At 46.8% G+C, this 17,590-nt stretch overlaps 1 protein-coding gene across 4 annotated transcripts in view; it reads left to right on the top strand.

Annotated features, from left to right (window-relative positions):
• The first annotated feature begins 5,325 nt into the window (after window positions 1-5,325).
• The window catches only part of PLPP4 (phospholipid phosphatase 4), a 136,206-nt gene continuing 123,941 nt past the window's right edge, over window positions 5,326-17,590 (top strand). For all 4 annotated transcript variants that reach the window (XM_023224392.1, XM_023224391.1, XM_023224389.1 and 1 more), the window contains exon 1: window positions 5,326-5,727. In XM_023224392.1, coding sequence (XP_023080160.1) covers window positions 5,672-5,727 — 56 coding nt within the window. In that variant the 5' untranslated portion in view covers window positions 5,326-5,671. The remainder of the gene's footprint in view (window positions 5,728-17,590) is intronic.

Here is a 17,590-nt window from a genome sequence, read left to right as displayed (position 1 = left end):
TCTGCCTCTGGTTCAAGCAATTCTCTTGCCTCAGCCTCCTGAGTAGCTGGGACTACAGGCACCTGCCACCACATCTAGCCAATTTTTGTGTTAGTAGAGACAGGGTTTCACCATGTTGGCCAGGCTGGTCTCGAACTTCTGCCCTCTAGTGATCTGCCTGCCTCAGCCTCCCAAAGTGCTGGGATTACAGGCGTGAGCCACCATGCCTGGCCAGAAAATTACTTTTTATTATGTGGAATTTGGCCTAATGCAGTTCCGCATCAGGTCTAGTGCCAATATTCTCAGAGGTCTTATAAATATTGCTGCTCGAAAGAAGGTGAAACAAAGGAATATTTAGATTGGTAAAGAGAAAACTGTCTTCCTCCTCGTGCTCTACCTATCCATCCCTATCTTCTTTTGTAGTTGTACGATAATTAAAGGGCTCTATTGTAGAAGAATAGACATTACATTTATTCTGTGTGGCCCCCAAAGCACAATACAGGCCCATCAATGTAGGCTAGAGGCAAATCTGTTTCTACTCAAACACTAGCTCTCTGGAAATGGAATGAGTGGAGTGATTTCCACATCCCTGGAGGTATCAAGCAGATATTTATTGAGAGCATTGTGGAAGATATTCATGGACCAGGCTGAAGTTGGTAACCTTCTGGAATCCCTCTTGGGTCGCAGGCACACCACCAAGTTCATGCCAGGCTCATGCCAAGTTCATGCCAAGCTTGGATATAAAGGAAGCCTGGATATAGAGGAAAGCTTGGATATGTGCACCTCTGTGGATAAGGGTCACTGTGCTGGCTGCCTGTTACCAAGACAGCTCTTAGAGCAAGTGGGTAGGTAGCGCTCAGATACAAAGTATAACTTCTGAACATGAGATGACAAGAAATGGCTGCAAGTTTGTGTTCTCTCAAGGTGGCTTTGGGTTTTGGGAGCAGTCAAAAGTCTGGTCAATTTGGGGTCAGCCTGCTGGAAAAACTGTTTGGGGGTTTTAAAAAAACTCTAACAACATAAGCAAAACTACAGAGGGATGGAATTTATTTTCTTGGCATGCCCACAAACTCAATATGAAATATGGGAGTTTTCCCCAAAGTGGCACTTGGAAAATGTGTGCAGCCACAAAAGCATTGGAGGAAGCTACACTCGATTAGTATCTAGATTCTGAAGTGATTTTTCAAAGATCAGTCTCACACTTTACAGCTATGGTGTTCATCATGCTTGGTAGGGGGATTGACATGTGTATTCTCTTTCTTACGATAAAGCATTTCTGACGCTGCTGAAGCTCTGACCCATGCTTCCTTCACCAGAGGACTCAGCACATTCCATGGGGATCTTAAAAAGACCCAGCAGGGGCTGCCAAGCCTGGCACCTGGGTGCTCGGGCTGGATCACATTATCTAACCTGGATCTGCTTCTTGACTCCCTGTAAGCTCATTTGTCTGCTGGTGCAGCAATATGACACTTCAGGAGGGCTCTACCTGCATGGCACATGCTCATAGCTGGACAGCTGCTAGAGCCAGCTACCTCCAAACATGTGAAAGGAATGTGGTGGTTGGCGGGGGGCGAGGTGGGGTGGCGGGTGGCGGAGGGTTGGGGTGGGCGTTGCTTCCTGCTTTTTGTGATTTGAGGCACTGAAGATGCCATCTGCAGTACTTTTCAGAGGTATCAGAGCCTATCTGCCCTTCAAGAAGGATCCGGATTAAATTATAGATCCTTCTGTGTAAGAGAGCCCCCAGTGACATCCTGATCCAGGTTTGTATAATGAATAAGGTTAGAGCTTTCCCTTGACAGCAGGCTTTGGCAAATGGAAAAAGGGATCATTAGAGGAGATAACAGGGTTGCCAAAGGGACTGGAGAAAGAAGAGGCTGGGCAGCTGAAGACAAGCATCAAGGATGACATCATAGCTTTGTTTAAAGCCACCTTCAGAGAACACAAACTTTCAACAAATTGCAAGTCTGTATTGACAATTGTAGAAATTGGGCAACCTTATCATGGAGCACCAAGAATAACTCCCTTTTACTGGTTAATGATCGTGGAGTTGGACAAGAATGTAGGGAGGAACACTGGTTGTCTTTAATCTGCATGGCTGGGGATGAACCCACCATGCAGCACGGAACAGGATGGCCCCTGGTTGTTTACCTTCCCATCAAACGTTTTCCCTGCTCCAAAGCATCAGCCCTCTATATGTAGGGTCGTCTCTCCCCAGTCTCGGAAGCTTTGGGTAGGGATGAAGCATGTGACCAGGCTTGAGACAATCAATCCATCATGGTTTCCTGACTACAGTGATTGGTTCAGGGTCGGCAGCAACAACGACATTCTGTGACACTTTTGCTGGGAGTGCTGGGACCTAGGCACAGGTCTTTCTAGCCAGACTTGAACTTGAGAGGGTGTAAAACTGGATTACTTGCAGCCATCTTGAAACTACCAGGAGCCTGAGACTGAAGTCAATGCAGTGCAGACAGAGCAGAGAGTTGGAAAGAACCAGGTGCTGATGACATTACTTGCACTCAGAATTCAGTCATGCGTGAAGGCTGACCTTCCACTGGACTTTTCAATCATCTTTTCTTAAATAAGTTTAGGTTGAGCCATCTGTTGTTTGTCACCATAGAAGCGTTGACTGTGATAGTTCCAAGTAGCTGGTGGGACAGGACTAATGCAATGATGTAAGTTGCAAGGTGGTGTGTAGCAGTTCCCTGTAAGGAAATGCTTTTGAAAGAGCCGTCTGAAGAGGGTACATGCTCCCTCAAGGGTGAATGCCTTCTCAGTGGCAGGATTTGCACCCTGCACTGGATGAGGACTTGAAGGAGATAATGGAGAATAAATTCCAGCAAAATGGGGGTTTAATTGGGCAGTTCTTTAGATCTATGTGTTTCAGAGTCGCTTAATGACCATGAAGTGAAGTTACATGCCCCTTCTGACTCCCTCTCTGGGTATCTCTACACAAATAAACTTAGATTCTCACTGTGACCCTGGTAATAGACCCTGACAGGCAGGATTGTCACGACTAGGTCTCCTCCACCAACCTCACCTCGGGATGTTTCTCTGCTCTGTCAGACGGGTCAACTCATTATGCCCTACCAAACCACTTCCACGTTCTGCTCCCTTGCACCTACTTTCTTGCCCCTACCAAGAATTTCTTCCCCTGATTTTTTCTTTCTTTGCCTTATGAAAGCCAGCTCCTTTTTTTTTTGTTTTTGTTTTTCAGATGGAGTCTTGCTTTGTTGCTCAGGCTGGAGTCCAGTGGCACGATCTCGGCTCACTGCAGCCTCCACCTCCAGGGTTCAAGTGATTCTCCTGCCTCATCCTCCTGAGTAGCCAGGACTACAGGCGTGCGCCACCATGCCCAGCTAATTTTTGCATTTTGAGTAGAGATGGGGTTTCACCCTGTTATCCAGGATGGTCTCGATCTCTTGACCTCATGATCCTCCCACCCTAGCTGGGATTACAAGCGTGAGCCACCGCGCCTGGTCCAAAAGCCAGCTCCTTTCCATGAGGCTGTGTCCTCAGGCTATCTCAGATCGATGATGTGATTCCAACTTCTGACCTCTAAGCAATCGGGTTCTCTGAAGCATGTGTTTGTGACTTATTAATACTGCTTTGCATAGTTCCCTGATGTCTCCTTGTGATCTATCAGCTCCCTGTCTTTTTGAAGGCAGAGATGGATTATGAATCATATCACCTAGCACACAACTTTGCACAGGCTGCACTAATGCTCAGTGGATGCTTATAGGTAAGTGATGCCCCAATGTCAGGGGCTGTTGTCAGTATGCCCTGCTGAAATATGGCCACCTGACAATCTCAGATCCAGATCATCAGAGTTCATTGGGCTGCCTATGGGCTCTCCTACACCACTTTGCCAACCCATGGGAGTCGTTATGTCTAAGGTAGTTGCTGGGCCCAAGATACAGAGGAGACAGAAGCATACCTCCTCTCTCCAAGACCTTCCTACTCTACCTGCACCTGACACCTCGTGTGCCTGATGATATATATGGCCATATATTATATGAATGAATATATCATACATAGCCATATATATATATATGTTTGAATATAAACTTATTCATTTACTAAGTACCAACCAGGTATCCACAGTGTGCCGGGCACTGGACATAGAGTGATGAGGAAAGCGGATGCAGCTCCTGCCTGTGGTGCCTCAGGGCTGGGGTCCCTCCCACACAGAACCTGGCTTGTTCCTACTCCCTCTGCCTCTCTCTCCCTAGCCCCTGAGATGTCTGGGCTCAGGTATCTCTGATCTGCACGTGTTTCCTTTGAAGGTAGGGTCTGTTTGCCCTTTGCTGATGTCAAGGGCCTCCTCCTAATTTCTTTCTACCCTCTCCCCCTTTTATCCAGGACTGAGCCGTAGCTCCTCAGTCCTAGGAACCACCTTCTAATCCGTGTCCTCTGCTCACACAATTTTGGCTGGGTCTCTCCTAAAATCCAAGAGAGGCCTGGGCTCCCCAGGAACAACCTAATTGTTATAATTACTGTGTGTTTTTGCATTTTAAATATCTTCTTGGTTTAAATTAATGAAGCCAAGAAGTTCAAATTCTAAGAAAAGTAGATAAAATCCTGACAGCTTTGGGGAAAGGAAATCCAAGCTCCTGCTGGGCTCCAGCTGGAGGGTGTGACCCCTAGGCCTGCTGCGATGGTTGCACTTTTGGCCCTGAACCTGAGGATGAGGCTCTGAAGTTCTACCTGCTGCCTGGCTGACGGCTGGTTGAATGCTGTGTCAGCGACAAGAGACCCCGACCTCCCACACGCCGGCCGGGCACGGTGGCAGGAGCTTTTTCATATTCCATAGCTCAGCAGCCCCAAGCTGCTGGGGGCGGGGGACAGGTAGTGGGGGAGAGAGGATTCGGTCCCCAGGGGCCACCTGGCGCTGGTGGCATGGTGGGGAGCCAGGCTCGCCTTTGCCCTCTCTCTGTGCCAGAGCCCTGGACCCTGGCTGGCATCTCCTGAGAGCAAAGCGAAGCCCGCGAGTGATCTCTGGGGAAACTTCCTAGAAAAAAGAAAGAATTTCAGGTTCGAACGGTGTAGGGAGGGCCGAACACGGGAGGAAGGGAGCGCTCCTCGGCAGGGACCGAGGTTGGCCAAGGCTGCCCTGAGCCCTGGAGAATCCCCAGAGCGCTCGTCCACTACATGCCCACGTGCGTGCGTGTGCCAGGGAGCGAGAGCCCGGACAGCGGGTGTCGGAGGCAGCACCAGGAGCTGCAGAGGTGCCGCGGGCAGCGTCCCAGTGAGCGCGCTGCCTGGGCGCGGAGCCCAGGGGCCGCCCACTGGCTGGGGAGGCGGGGAGCGCGCAGGGAGGCGGCGGCGGCGGTGGGGCTTTCCCGGGCTTCCCCTCCCCGGGCTGCGTGTGCCCGGCGCGGGCCCAGGACGCGGAGGTGGTTCCTGGGGAGAGGGAGCTCGGAGTCCCCGAGGCGGCCCCGGCTCCGCACTAGGACGCTGGGTCCGCAGCATCGCGAGCGGCCGGCGCAGCTTCCCGGAGCCCCGGAGCCCGAGGCGGGAGGTTTGGGCTGAGCCCTCCCCGGCGCCTGCCCCCGCCCGGCGCCCGCCTCCGCCCCCGCCCGCGGCCTGGAGCGCGCCTCCCTCGCCTCCCAAGGTCTGGCGAGGCGACGCCGGCCGAGCTGCGGGAGCCGCGCAGAGCGCCTGCTGTCGCCGCGGGAGCTGCTCCGGCCGCACCATGCGGGAGCTGGCCATCGAGATCGGGGTGCGAGCCTTGCTCTTCGGAGTATTCGTGTAAGTAGTGGCGCGCCGCGGGCAGAGCGCACTGACGCGGGGGACCCACCGACCAAGCCTCTCTGTGTCCTAACTTAGTTTGCGCCGCCGCTTCCCACCGGGGCCTGGATTCGAGGTGCCTTCCCCGCCAAGTGCCCGCAACGTGTCCTACGGGACCAAGAGAGACCCTTCCTGTCTCCTTCCTGGGATCCTAGGCGGGGAGCTACCGCCGCGCGCCGGGGCGGAGACCTGCTCCTGGTGTCACCCGGCCCGCGCCTGTCGCCAGCCCAGCACCACCTGCCCAGGGGATCCGGGGCTGCACCTCTGAACAGGGACGCGCACCCTGGCCCGTGTCCTCGGGAAGTTTCTCCTTCTGTGTGATCTTTAAGGCCCACGTTGGAAGTCTTTGCCCCTGGCCCCATCTCCGGTTCCTCCCCGCTGTGCTGAGGGCCAGACTCCTTCCATGTCCCCGGCTTTAGTGCCCGAGGTCCTGCGGAGCGTTTTCCCAGAGGGCGTTTGCAGCGCTTCTCCTACTGAGAAACTGTTGCTGCGGAGGCTTGAGAAGTCAAGGGGCTGCAGCTGGGGGTGGGATACACACACCTGGAGCTCTGTGCCCAGTCGATGTCCGCTTTGGGGGCGGAGGCCCTCCAGGGCAGCCGTGAAATGCCCAGGGTGGCTTTGAGCGGCTGGCACTGGGAACAGCGATCCCGAAAAGAGGAAGGGGTGGTGGCGCAGGTTCTTTCAGAGATGTCTGAGCCTTCTCCGTGAGCCCAGGCACCCACCGCTCAATGACCTCCTGGGCGCAAGCGGCAGGGAGCTGTCGCATCTCTCTCTTTCAGTTCTGAGCCCAGAACATCAGCTCAGAGCCACCCCACAGCCTCCCGTGAGCTGCTGTCACCTAGGCACCCACACCTGCACGGGTCCCTCCATCAGTGAGCCAAATTCTCTCCCCCTCTCTACCCGTGGATGTTTTCTGCCACATTCTAAATATTAAAGTTGCATGAACTTTTTGGATTTTTCATGCATTTATTTGTTTGTGTTTGTTTTTGTTTCTGGAAAAGCCCTCCGAGCCAAACAGGAGGCCCTGTCTGAATTTCTGCCTCAATCTGGAGTCGTCCATGGCAGGTGTGCTGTGTCAAAGATGACTTCTGTTCTGGGCAGCCCAGGGTATACACATGGAAAGAAATGCCCTTTCTTGCATGTTTTTCTTTACCAGGGATTAAATTCATCCAGAGTATTTATTCACACCATCAGAAAAGGCCACGAGCTCCCCCAGATGCAAACAAGCCCCCCTCTCCCGCCTTCTGCCCGAACACTGGTGTTATTCACTGAGAAGAAGGAACGAGAACTTCAGCTGGGTTTTGATGCATTTGGAAAAACAAAACACTTTTCCCTTACTCTATTTTCTACCTTTGGAATGTACGTTAAAACTAGTGATTGCTGTGTGATCAGATGGGGACAGTTTCTAATTAGCAGATAGGCTGAAATCTCATTAAATCATTATGTGATAGAAATGATAACATAGTTTTTGGTGCACAGTAGAATTTAACCTTTGTTGGGTGAATGTATGAAGAATGCTGAGATAAAGTGAGCTAGACTCTTACACTATCTCATTATCTGGTTTGACTGCTGCTGGGGGGTGCTTAGATAAAAAAGGACCCAACAATATGGAAAAATATTTATAGTTTTCAGGTGTCCCTTCCAATATCCCCCCAAATATTTATGAAATGTTTACAAATATACAATGGTCTATGCAGTAAATTTGAAAACTTGGTAATTATTGCTTATGCGCGTCTTGCTTTTTCTAAGGGTGTTATGTAAAAACTGGACAGGCAGTTTATGTTCTGTTCTCTGAAGTTCCCTCTTGTGTTACTTAATAGGGGATCTGCTGTCACACATGGACATTGATGGCATTTTGGATGATTCCCAGGTTTCTTATCAAATTGCTAACAGTGTGTCCAACTTGTGGTTCTTTTACCTGCAAAAACCAGCTGTGGTATTGATGCGAGCCTCCCTAGGGGGGCAGATCTTGGATGTTCAGATGCTGTTAATATCAGGCATGTACCGACTTCTGGGAGGACGGCTGGGAGCATGCAGAAACAGATGACCCTTTGTTTTCTCAGATAAGCGTCTGGCACCTTGACAGAGACTGACTTTTGGGGGAAGTTTAATTCTTCCTTTTGCCAGCACTGGAATGATGGCAATATTCAGTGGGTTGTACCCACCTCTGCTCACGAAGATGGTGGTCTCAGCGGCACAGGGGTTTAGAAAGTCCCCATGGGCAGGCTGAATCTGATTTCTCTGTTGCAGCCAGTGTCCAATTCAGCCAGTATAACGCATCATCTAGTTTTGCTTGGTATTTCCACCCTATTGCTCAGGATGAAATAATTTTTTGGGAGGAGAGGGGGTATCTTGCTTCTTTGCAAACTTATGCCCCTGGAGAAACATCACCTGTAGATGTGCCTGTTCTCTGACTACGTTTGCTCTGCATGAGAGCAGGGATCTCGCTACCTGTAGCCCATATGCTCCTCAAAGATTCGAAGTTAGAGCTAATAAAATGCATTTTGGGCCCACGGGTAGTAGGGATGCAAACTTTTCCTTACTGACTCTTAAAGATCCCATTTTCTGTTTCTAGACTAGGCACAGTGCTGAGGTTTTGCGTATTCAGAATTCTGAGAGGATGCTCTCCAGGCCCCCCCGCCCCCACAACCACCCCATAGATGCTCAGTCCTGCCTAAGGACTTCAAATCGCTGGGAAGAAAATTAGTAGAGTAATGTAAATCAAGGCTGGCATATAAAGTTTAACATAACAGAAGATAAATTGGTTATAGGAACCCAGTGTTTAGGAAAAATAAAAGTGAAATGTGAAGTTTTGAGGCTACATTTAGTACCATGAAGTGTGTGGGCCTTGAGGTCCTATTGCTCTTACTCATGGATTGTGGGCAGAGCAGGAAGGAGAAGCACTTTTGGGCTTTTTCTGTCCTGCTGCTACCCAAGACTCCAGGAGAGATTCTTCTGAGTATTTCTGCAAATGCCAAGGCTAGCAGCAGACCTTACTGAGCAAGCACATAGTGTAGAAATGAGATGGCTGGTTAATACCCAGCAGACCAATAGTGCACTACTAGGAGCATGCTACTCACTTTGACCACTATCATCAGTACAATAGCAATCATTTACTGAGATCTCACTGTGTGTCAGGCACCTGTGAAAACTATCTCATATGCCATTTAGCCTGATGAAGGGGATATATTGATATTTCTTGGTCATAGACGAAGAAACTGAAGCACAGTAAAATTAAGGAACTTCCCAAGTAACAGGGCTAACAAGGGCAGCTCTGAGACCTAAATCTAGATGCTCCATCTGCAAGGTCTGGACTCTCAATCACTTTGCTTCATAAAAAATAGCAGCCAGTTTTGGTCAGTCCAGGGCTTACTGCATGCAAAAGGCATTCCATGTGATTTCTCTTTTAAGCCTCATCTCACTGGATTCTGTTCATTATTCCCACTTTACAAATAAAGAAACCAAAGTTTAGAAAAGTTGAGTAAGTTGCCTGAAGTCACTCAGCTAGCAGGAGGTATAACCCGGATTCAAACAGGCGGTGGACCCCATGTTCCTGAGTGGTCATCCTCTGAGACAGAAGACATCCAGCCCCAGGCTTCCACACTGCTATGAAACTGGCCACATTCTGTGAGGAATTCCTTCCATGACTCCTTATCTCCAGAGGAGCAAGTGCACATTGCCTGGAGTGATGTGTGGGAAGCTGTCACTCGAGTTCTAAAATCACATGCTAGGATGACACCTCAAAGGTGGAGGGATGGCAGTGGTGGTTCACACTTCCTAAAAGATGGGATTTGATCGTGGCATGGATTTTAAGGGTACGATGTGGTGAGTAAATTGCCGGTGAGAACATCAATCGTGGTAGTAAGAAACTAGGGATACACTGCTTTCTTCTGCTGTGTTCGGCCGTCATCTCCCAGGACATCAATTAATTCAAGCACTCTGTATTTACAACATTGCAGAAAGGTCCCTAGAAAGATGATGACAATCTCATGTGCTGGACTGTGGGAAAGGCGGTCTGTCTGCTTCACTTGTAGGCTTGAGTTCCTTGGGGTCTTATCTTCCTCTTTCCTTCCTTCCGTCTGCCCTTGTCCCCATCCCTCTCTGTCATTTCTGGTGGCTCTCTTGTCTGCAGGGTCCCCCCAGGAGCTGCTCAGGATGCCAGGGTGCACAGGTAATGGTGTTTACCTCCCCTTAGATAATCCAGCATCCTTCTTTGAGCTCTTAGGATGCAAGAGGCCTTTGCCAGGCACTGGGGATGAGAGGAGAGAGAAGGCCAGGTGGCCCCCAGTAGCTCACAGTCCAGCAGGGGAGCACACAGAGGGCCACCTTTTGTTATTTTCTCCAATGCAATGACTGGTTTTGAAAGTTTTCCCTCCAAACATTTCTCTTTCATTGTTCATCCACTTGATGGATATTCGGCACCTTCTAGGTGCAAGCATTTGTGATAGTTATTTCCTTTCCCTTTCATTGGTACGCTTTGATTGGTGTAATTCCAGCAAGACACAGGGAAAGTTGGTGCTTTACCTCGTCGAGGTGACTTGCTTGAGGGCACTGGATGTCAGGTAGATTTTTGAAATATTGACACAAACTAACAGATTCATCTGGATTGCCCCTAAGAGCCCAGTGTAAGACTCCATGCTGGGGACAGTTGGAGCAAGGTGCTTGGTTTTACTGAGAAGGAGGATGCATGTGCCAGGGAAGGCTGCCCAGGGCTGAGCACTGAATGCCAGGTGTACAGATCCTAGGCCTAAGGACATTCCTGCAGGCTAAAGGCCTGGAGGTGTGGAGGCATATTTTGGGTGGGGATGAGGTCACCAAGTCTGGCCTCGGTGTGGGTTTTAGGGTAGGTGGGTGTGGGAGTGGCAGGAAGCGAACCTGGATGGAGAATGCAAGTGGCCTCAGGGCCCTGCAGGGCAGTGGTCATTCCCACAGAGGCGAAACTGGGGGAGCCTGGAGGTTTGAAACAAAACCGTACCATGCTCGGATGTTTGCCCAGGGGTGGAAAGGAACCATTTGGCTGGACGCGCAGGCTTTGCTGACTGTGATGGGCTTCGTGGCCACAGCCCTGCTTCATGGCTCCCCAGGACAAGTACTCTCTGCTCTGCGTTGTGGTTAGCTGTCTGCATCTTTAACTTCTTTGCTTTCTCCTTCTCCTAGCTTGGCCTTGGCACGAGCATGGTCAGTGCCTCCTGACTCAGTTTCCCAGGATAATTTTTACAGACCTGAGCATTCTGCATCAGTCCAAAGCAAAGCTACTTAAGGGGTGGATGGTCTGCTGAGCACCTGCGTCAGGATTACGCGGGGCCCAGGTCAGGCTAACTGAATTAAAATAGAGATTGAGGCCCTCAGAATTTGCATTTTGAGCAGGGGCTCCTTCCATCCACTGCCTTTGGGAAATACTTATGTGCAGTCTAGTGAATGGATGGCAGCACCGCAGGGTAGAGGCAGCAGGCGGTGGCCCTGGAGAATCCTGTCACTAGAGTGGCCTTTGTAAAGGGGAGGGGGACTTTTTGTGTTCACTGAAGTTTTGGGGTTGATTGGCTACTGTACCAGCAAGTCCTTTCTCTCTAACGAATACGGTCAGAATCATTCTACTTGCTCTCTAGAAACAAGTTTCTTTCTTTTTTTTTTTTTTTTTTGAGATGGAGTCTCCCTGTCGCCCAGGCTGGAGTGCAGTGGTACGATCTCGGCTCACTGCAAGCTCCCCCTCCTGGGTTCATGCCATTCTCCTGCCTCAGCCTCCTGTAGCTGGGACTACAGGCACCCGCCACCACACCTGGCTAATTTTTTGTATTTTTAGTAGAGACTGGGTTTCACAGTGTTAGCCAGAATGGTCTCAATCTCCTGACCTCGTGATCCACCCGCCTCAGCCTCCCAAAGTGCTGGGATTACAGGCATGAGCCACTGCACCCGGCCTAGAAACAAGTTTCAAATGAGTTGTTTGAGGTAAAGAGCTATAACAAAAGACCGCGGGCTTTGGAGCCAGGCAGGTCTGTGTTTGGCTTTTAGCTCTGCCACTAACTAACAAGTTGCCTTCAATCTCTGAACCTCAGTTTCTTTATGTAGGAAATGGAGCTAATACTTACTTCACTGGATTTTATCAGATAAGGTACTTTAAGTGCCTGTGGTACATATAACAAAAATTAGTAACTTCTCGCCACCCTTGTTAATCCCTATTACATACATGTAGTGTCTAAGACTGGCAGCACAGCACAGTGGTTACGACAGTGGCCTTTGGCATCAGGTTATGAGGGCTTAAATCCTATTTTGTTTTGCTTTGTTTTATTTTTAATACAGAGTCTCTCTCTCTTGCCCAGGGTGGAGTGCAGTGGCGCAACCATAGCTATTCCCCTTAACTCCAGCCATCTCCTTGGGCCCTGCTCTTACAGGCCCAGAGGATTATTTTTTTGTATATATAGATAGAGTCTTGCTCTATCACCCAGCCTGGAGTGCAGTGGCATGATCACGACTTACTGCAGCCTCAAACTCCCAGGATCAAGCAGTCCTCCCACCTCAGCCTCTCGAGTAGCTGGGACTACAGGTGTGTCATTGCAGCCAGCTGTTTTATTTTTTGAAGAGACAGGGTCTGTGTGGCCTAGGCTGGTCTTGAACTCCTGGGCTCACGAGATCCTCTCACTTCGGCCTCCCAGAGTGCTGGGATTACAGGTGTGAACCATTGTGCCTAACCAAATCCTGGTTTGCAACTTATGTGCTGTGTGAGCTTTGGGAGAAAGTATTTATCCCCTTCTGTCATTGTTTCTCCTTCTGTTCGATGGCAATGTCCATTGTATTCATGAATGTAAGAATATGTTAAAAACATATTTTATTGAAGTATCAGTTTGAACCATATTAAACATATTTTATTGAAGTATTGGGAGTATTAAATGGGACAGTATCCAGCTCATTGTAGGTGCTCAGCAAATGGTGATGTTATTATTATTATCCTTTTGTCGAAATAAATCCGTAATATACACTAAATAGAAACACTATAGGTGTCGAATGATGTTCTTTTTACAAATGATTTGCCACAGGATTTCTAGACAAGAATCAACTCCTGGAAGTGTATTCCTAATGATTCCTTTTAGGCCTCAAAAGTGAGGGATGTACCTTGCCATGAGTTTGTCCAGTGAGTCCGAACCCCAGAGCTTGCTGTCTGATGGGGTGGGCTGGCCTCAGCCTTGCAGTTTCTCAGTGGTGGCTTAAATTGCTGGCCCTTTACAACAGGGATTCTGGGACGTCAAATTAAAGTGCTATCAGCATAGCTGCATTAGATAACATACTGGAAAATGCTATGTTGTGTTCTTAGATGACGTAACATAAGGAAAATGCTATGTCCCCATAACTTTGGGGACATATTGCTATGTCCCTCTAACTTTGCACACAGGGCTCAGTTAGAAGCCACGTCCAGGGGGTGCTTTTCTTCAGGTACTGCCTCAGCCCCTCTGTGCATGCTGTGCAATGGCGCCTGAGTGTTTCTGCTCCCCTCCCTGAGAAGGTGTCTGCCTTGTCGTCTGATAAATGGGGCATCCTTCTGTTTGAAATATTACTTGCCACTGTAAAATGAGTTGGCTGTACCCAGAATTCTGAGAATTGATGATGTTTTCCCACAGGGAGATAAATGCTCCCGGCACTGCAAAGGAAATGCATGGTTGCATAACATGTGGATAAAGTTATCTCAATTAGTTGTAAAGATTATGCCTTTTGTGACACACGCAAGGCTCATAAAAGCTCACTACCTCTATTTTTCGATGATAGCATTTGTAAATAGAAACATTATCTTGGTAATAGTGCTTCTTTAAAAATATTATCTTGCTGTTCTATGTGGATGAAATAGAAACACTGTTTTTACAGCGAGGAAGCTCCTTCTGACAAGACTGTTGCCTGCCAGTGGGCCCTCATCATTCAACCAGAAGCCGCACAGGTGTTAAGAGCAAGGTTTGGGATTCCTGGGATGAGTGAAAGAAGGCTGAGAGGAACTGGGGCTGCAGAACCCAGGGGCAACTTCATCATAGTCTTTCAATTTGTAACTGTGAAACATTATCCCACAGAAAGGAGGAATTAGTTATTCTGTCTCCACTGAAGACAAAGCAAGACAAATCGGCAGAAAAACAGGACCAGAAGTGGCAGGAGCATTTAGGCTGGTTTCTAGAAAGGTAGCAGTCTGCCAATCAATGCTAGATGTTTCTTTCTTCTTTACCAGAGGGTTTTTAAAAACATATTTTATTGAAGTATTAGTTTGAACCATATGAAATTGCTGATATTTGAGTATTTTGACCTATAAAACCGGGAATTTCATTCAGTTCAACCTAAAATAACATACACAAAGAAATGTGCGCTATTCATAATTGTACAGCTACCCAGAAAACTCCCCAATCTACCAAGCCCCCTTCCACCACCCTGACTTCTAACATCATTTGAACTCTATAGAAATGGAACCATTAAGTGTGTGTTCTTTTGTGTGACTTTTTTTGTTGAACATGTTTTTGAGATTTATCTCTGTTTTTGTGGGTGGCGGCAGTTTGTTCATTCTCGTGCGCTCCGATTTATTTCTTCATTTTACCCATGAATATATAGGATATTTATCATTTTTGGCTATTAAATGTAGTACTGCTATTGGTTTTTGGTGAACATTTTGTAATTTCTTGTAGGGGTATACATAGGGGTGGAATGGCTGGGGTTTTCATCAGAAGTTAGTAAGGAAGGATTTGGCCTCTCTGTCCAGCTATACCTCTAAAAGCAATATTTAGCCTGTGTGATGTTGTAATCTCCATCTGCTGAGTAGCTACCTTGTAGAAAGCATGCAGAGGGCCTGGCAAGTGACAGGGCCTGGCAAATGGGTCCCATTCTGCAGGCAGATGGGCAGCATGGCCCACTTCTGATGAGAAACCCAGCAGTTCCACCCCTATGTATATCCCTACAAGAAATTACAAAATGTTCACCAAAACCCAATAGCAGCATTGAGCTTAATAGCCAAAAATGATAAATATCCTATATATCCATGGGTAAAATGAAGAAATAAATTGGAGCGCACGAGAATGAACAAACTGCCGCCACCCACGACAACAAAGATAAATCTCAAAAACATGTTCAACAAAAAATGTCACACAAAAGAGCACACGCTTTATGGCTCCATTTCTATAGAGTTCAAATGATGTTATAAGTCAGGGTGGTGGAAGGGGGCCTGGCAGACTGGGGAGTTTTCTGGGCAGCTGTATAATTATGAATAGTGCACATTTCTTTGTTTATGTTATTTTTAGGTTGAACTGAATGAAATTCCCAGTTTTATAGGTCGAAACACTCAAATCATGGTGAAGAAGTGACACCCTGACTCTGCTAATTATAAAGATGTGTCCGAGCCTCCTCATCTGTAAAATGGGGACACTCTCTCACCTCCTAGGGCGGTTGTAAAGATGAGGTGATGTGAGATGTGCCAGGTGCCTTGCACAAAGATGGCACATAGTAGGTGCTAAGGCCAGTATCTTTTCCTTCCTCTACCTCCTTCCTTCCTAGAACTGAGATGAAGATACAGGTCAATTAAAAGATGCCTGACATCACAGTGTAGTAATAATGATAATAAAAGAGCGTAACTCTCAAAACTGCAGGAGAGAACTGAGCCTTCAACTAGGATTTAGAAATTTCCTAGAAGACATCTGAATCATAATCCAAGAAAAAGAAATTGCTGATATGTAAGTGTGTGTAGATTTTTTTTTTTTTTTTTTTTTGAGACAGAGTCTTGCTCTCTCGCCCAGGCTGGAGTGCAATGGCACGATCTCGGATCTCCGATCTCAGCTCACTGCAGGCTCTGTCTCCTGGGTTGTTCACGCCATTCTCCTGCCTCAGCCTCCTGAGTAGCTAAGACTACAGGTGCCCGCCACCACACCCAGCTTTTTAATTTATTTTTATTTTATTTTTTAGTGTAGACGGAGTTTCACCATGTTAGCCAGGATGGTCTTGATCTCCCAACCTTGTGATCTGCCTGCCTCGGCCTCCCAAAGTGTTGGGATTGCAGGCGTAAGCCACTGTGCCTGGCCTGTGTAGGTATCTTATTATTGACATCTATTGCCACCTTGGTTATAGGAAAGCAGGGAGGTGGAGGAGACACCTGCTAGCTACTAAGAAAGAACACTTTAATGCCTACTATGTGCCACCTCTGTATTTGGCACTTGTAACAATCGTATGCTGTAATTATGACACTTCTCAGGTCCTGATTTACAGAGTTAAGAGTTAATGCTCCCTCATTCAGAGAGCTCTTACCAATTGGCAAGAAAAGAGAAGAGCTCATCAACAGAAAAAGGGGCAACAGATATGAGCAGAAAACTAACAAAAGTTCAAAAACTGCCACACTTTAAATCTGTGATTTTTTTAATGTTAACTTTTATTTTAAGTTCAGGGGTACATATGCGGGTTTGTTACAGAGGTAAACTCATATTATGGGAATTCGTTGTGCAGATTATTTTGTCACCCACGTATCAAGACTAGTACCTATTAGTTACTTTTCCTGATCCTCTTCCTCCTCCTACCCACCACCCTCCAGTAGGCCTCAGTGTCTCTTGTTCCCCTATATGTGTTCATGTGTTCTTATCTTTCCACTTATAAGTGAGAACATGTGGTACTTGGTTTTCTGTTCATGCATTAGCTTGCTAAGGATAATGACCTCCAGCCCCATCCATGTTCCTGCAAAGGACATGATCTCATTCTTTTTTGTGGCTGCCTAGTAGCTTATGGTGTATATGTACCACATTTTCTTTATCTGGTCTATCATTGATGGGCATTTAGGTCGATTCCATGTCTTTGCTATTGTGGATAGTGCTGCAATGAACATAGTGTGTACGTGTCTTTATTATAGAATGTAAATCTGTGATTTCTATAGCAATGCAAGATACGCATCTGAAAACGACAAAATAACAATGAATATACATTAGTAGAAGCTTTTTATGTGCTACAATGGAAGAATGTGCAGCTATTAAAATTAGTTACATAATAGGTAGTTATTTGTTAACTTGAGAAGGCATCTATGAACCATTGTTACATAATAAAAGCAGCTTACAAAAGTGTGCATGATGCTAGTTTAATGTGGTAATGTTATAAAATCAATTGTGCCTTTATCTCTATAAAGATACAAAATACAGTTTTAACGGTGGTTATTTTGTGCTGATAGGACTATGTACTATTTGCTTTTTAAATGTTGTTTATGTCTAAATTATTTTATAGTAAACGTTTATTATCTCATACACAATCAAAAATCAATATAGATGTTTTCTGTTATGGAAAGAGGCCAGTGAAATATTCCAGGATAGGGCACTGAATGATTTTTTTGTGATTGCTTTAGAAATATTTAAAGTGACAATCTGTCAAAAAATCAACTTTCTACATTTTATATCAACTAAAATATTTAAGAAAAATCAGAAAGTAAAGATTACTATCCAGAATGTATAGGTTTGTGTTTTCACATGTGATCAGATGCTCAGGTGGAATAGTAAATGGGTACAACTGTTTTGAAGAGCAATATTACAGTGCATAAACAGCCATAAAATTATTCCTGCCCTTTGACTTAGAATTCTTGGTAAAAAATACGTGGAGGCACTAATGGAAAAGATACCAAAATCCTCATATATAAAGATTTTTTTTGCTGTGTTCCATACAAAACAAAGTAAATGTATTTGTCAAATAAAAATTACATTAAAACTCAAATGGTCAACATTTGAAGATGATTTGGTAGATTGTGAACACACAGAATATTATCTAGTTATTGGAAGAATCATTTGAAAATCATGAAGAAATGTGGTGAAATTTTATGATGTAATAGTTAAGGAAAAACACTATA

Source organism: Piliocolobus tephrosceles, chromosome 9 (assembly GCF_002776525.5).
Source record: "Piliocolobus tephrosceles isolate RC106 chromosome 9, ASM277652v3, whole genome shotgun sequence".
NCBI lineage: Eukaryota > Metazoa > Chordata > Mammalia > Primates > Cercopithecidae > Piliocolobus > Piliocolobus tephrosceles.
This window is presented reverse-complemented; position numbering and strand designations above follow the sequence as displayed.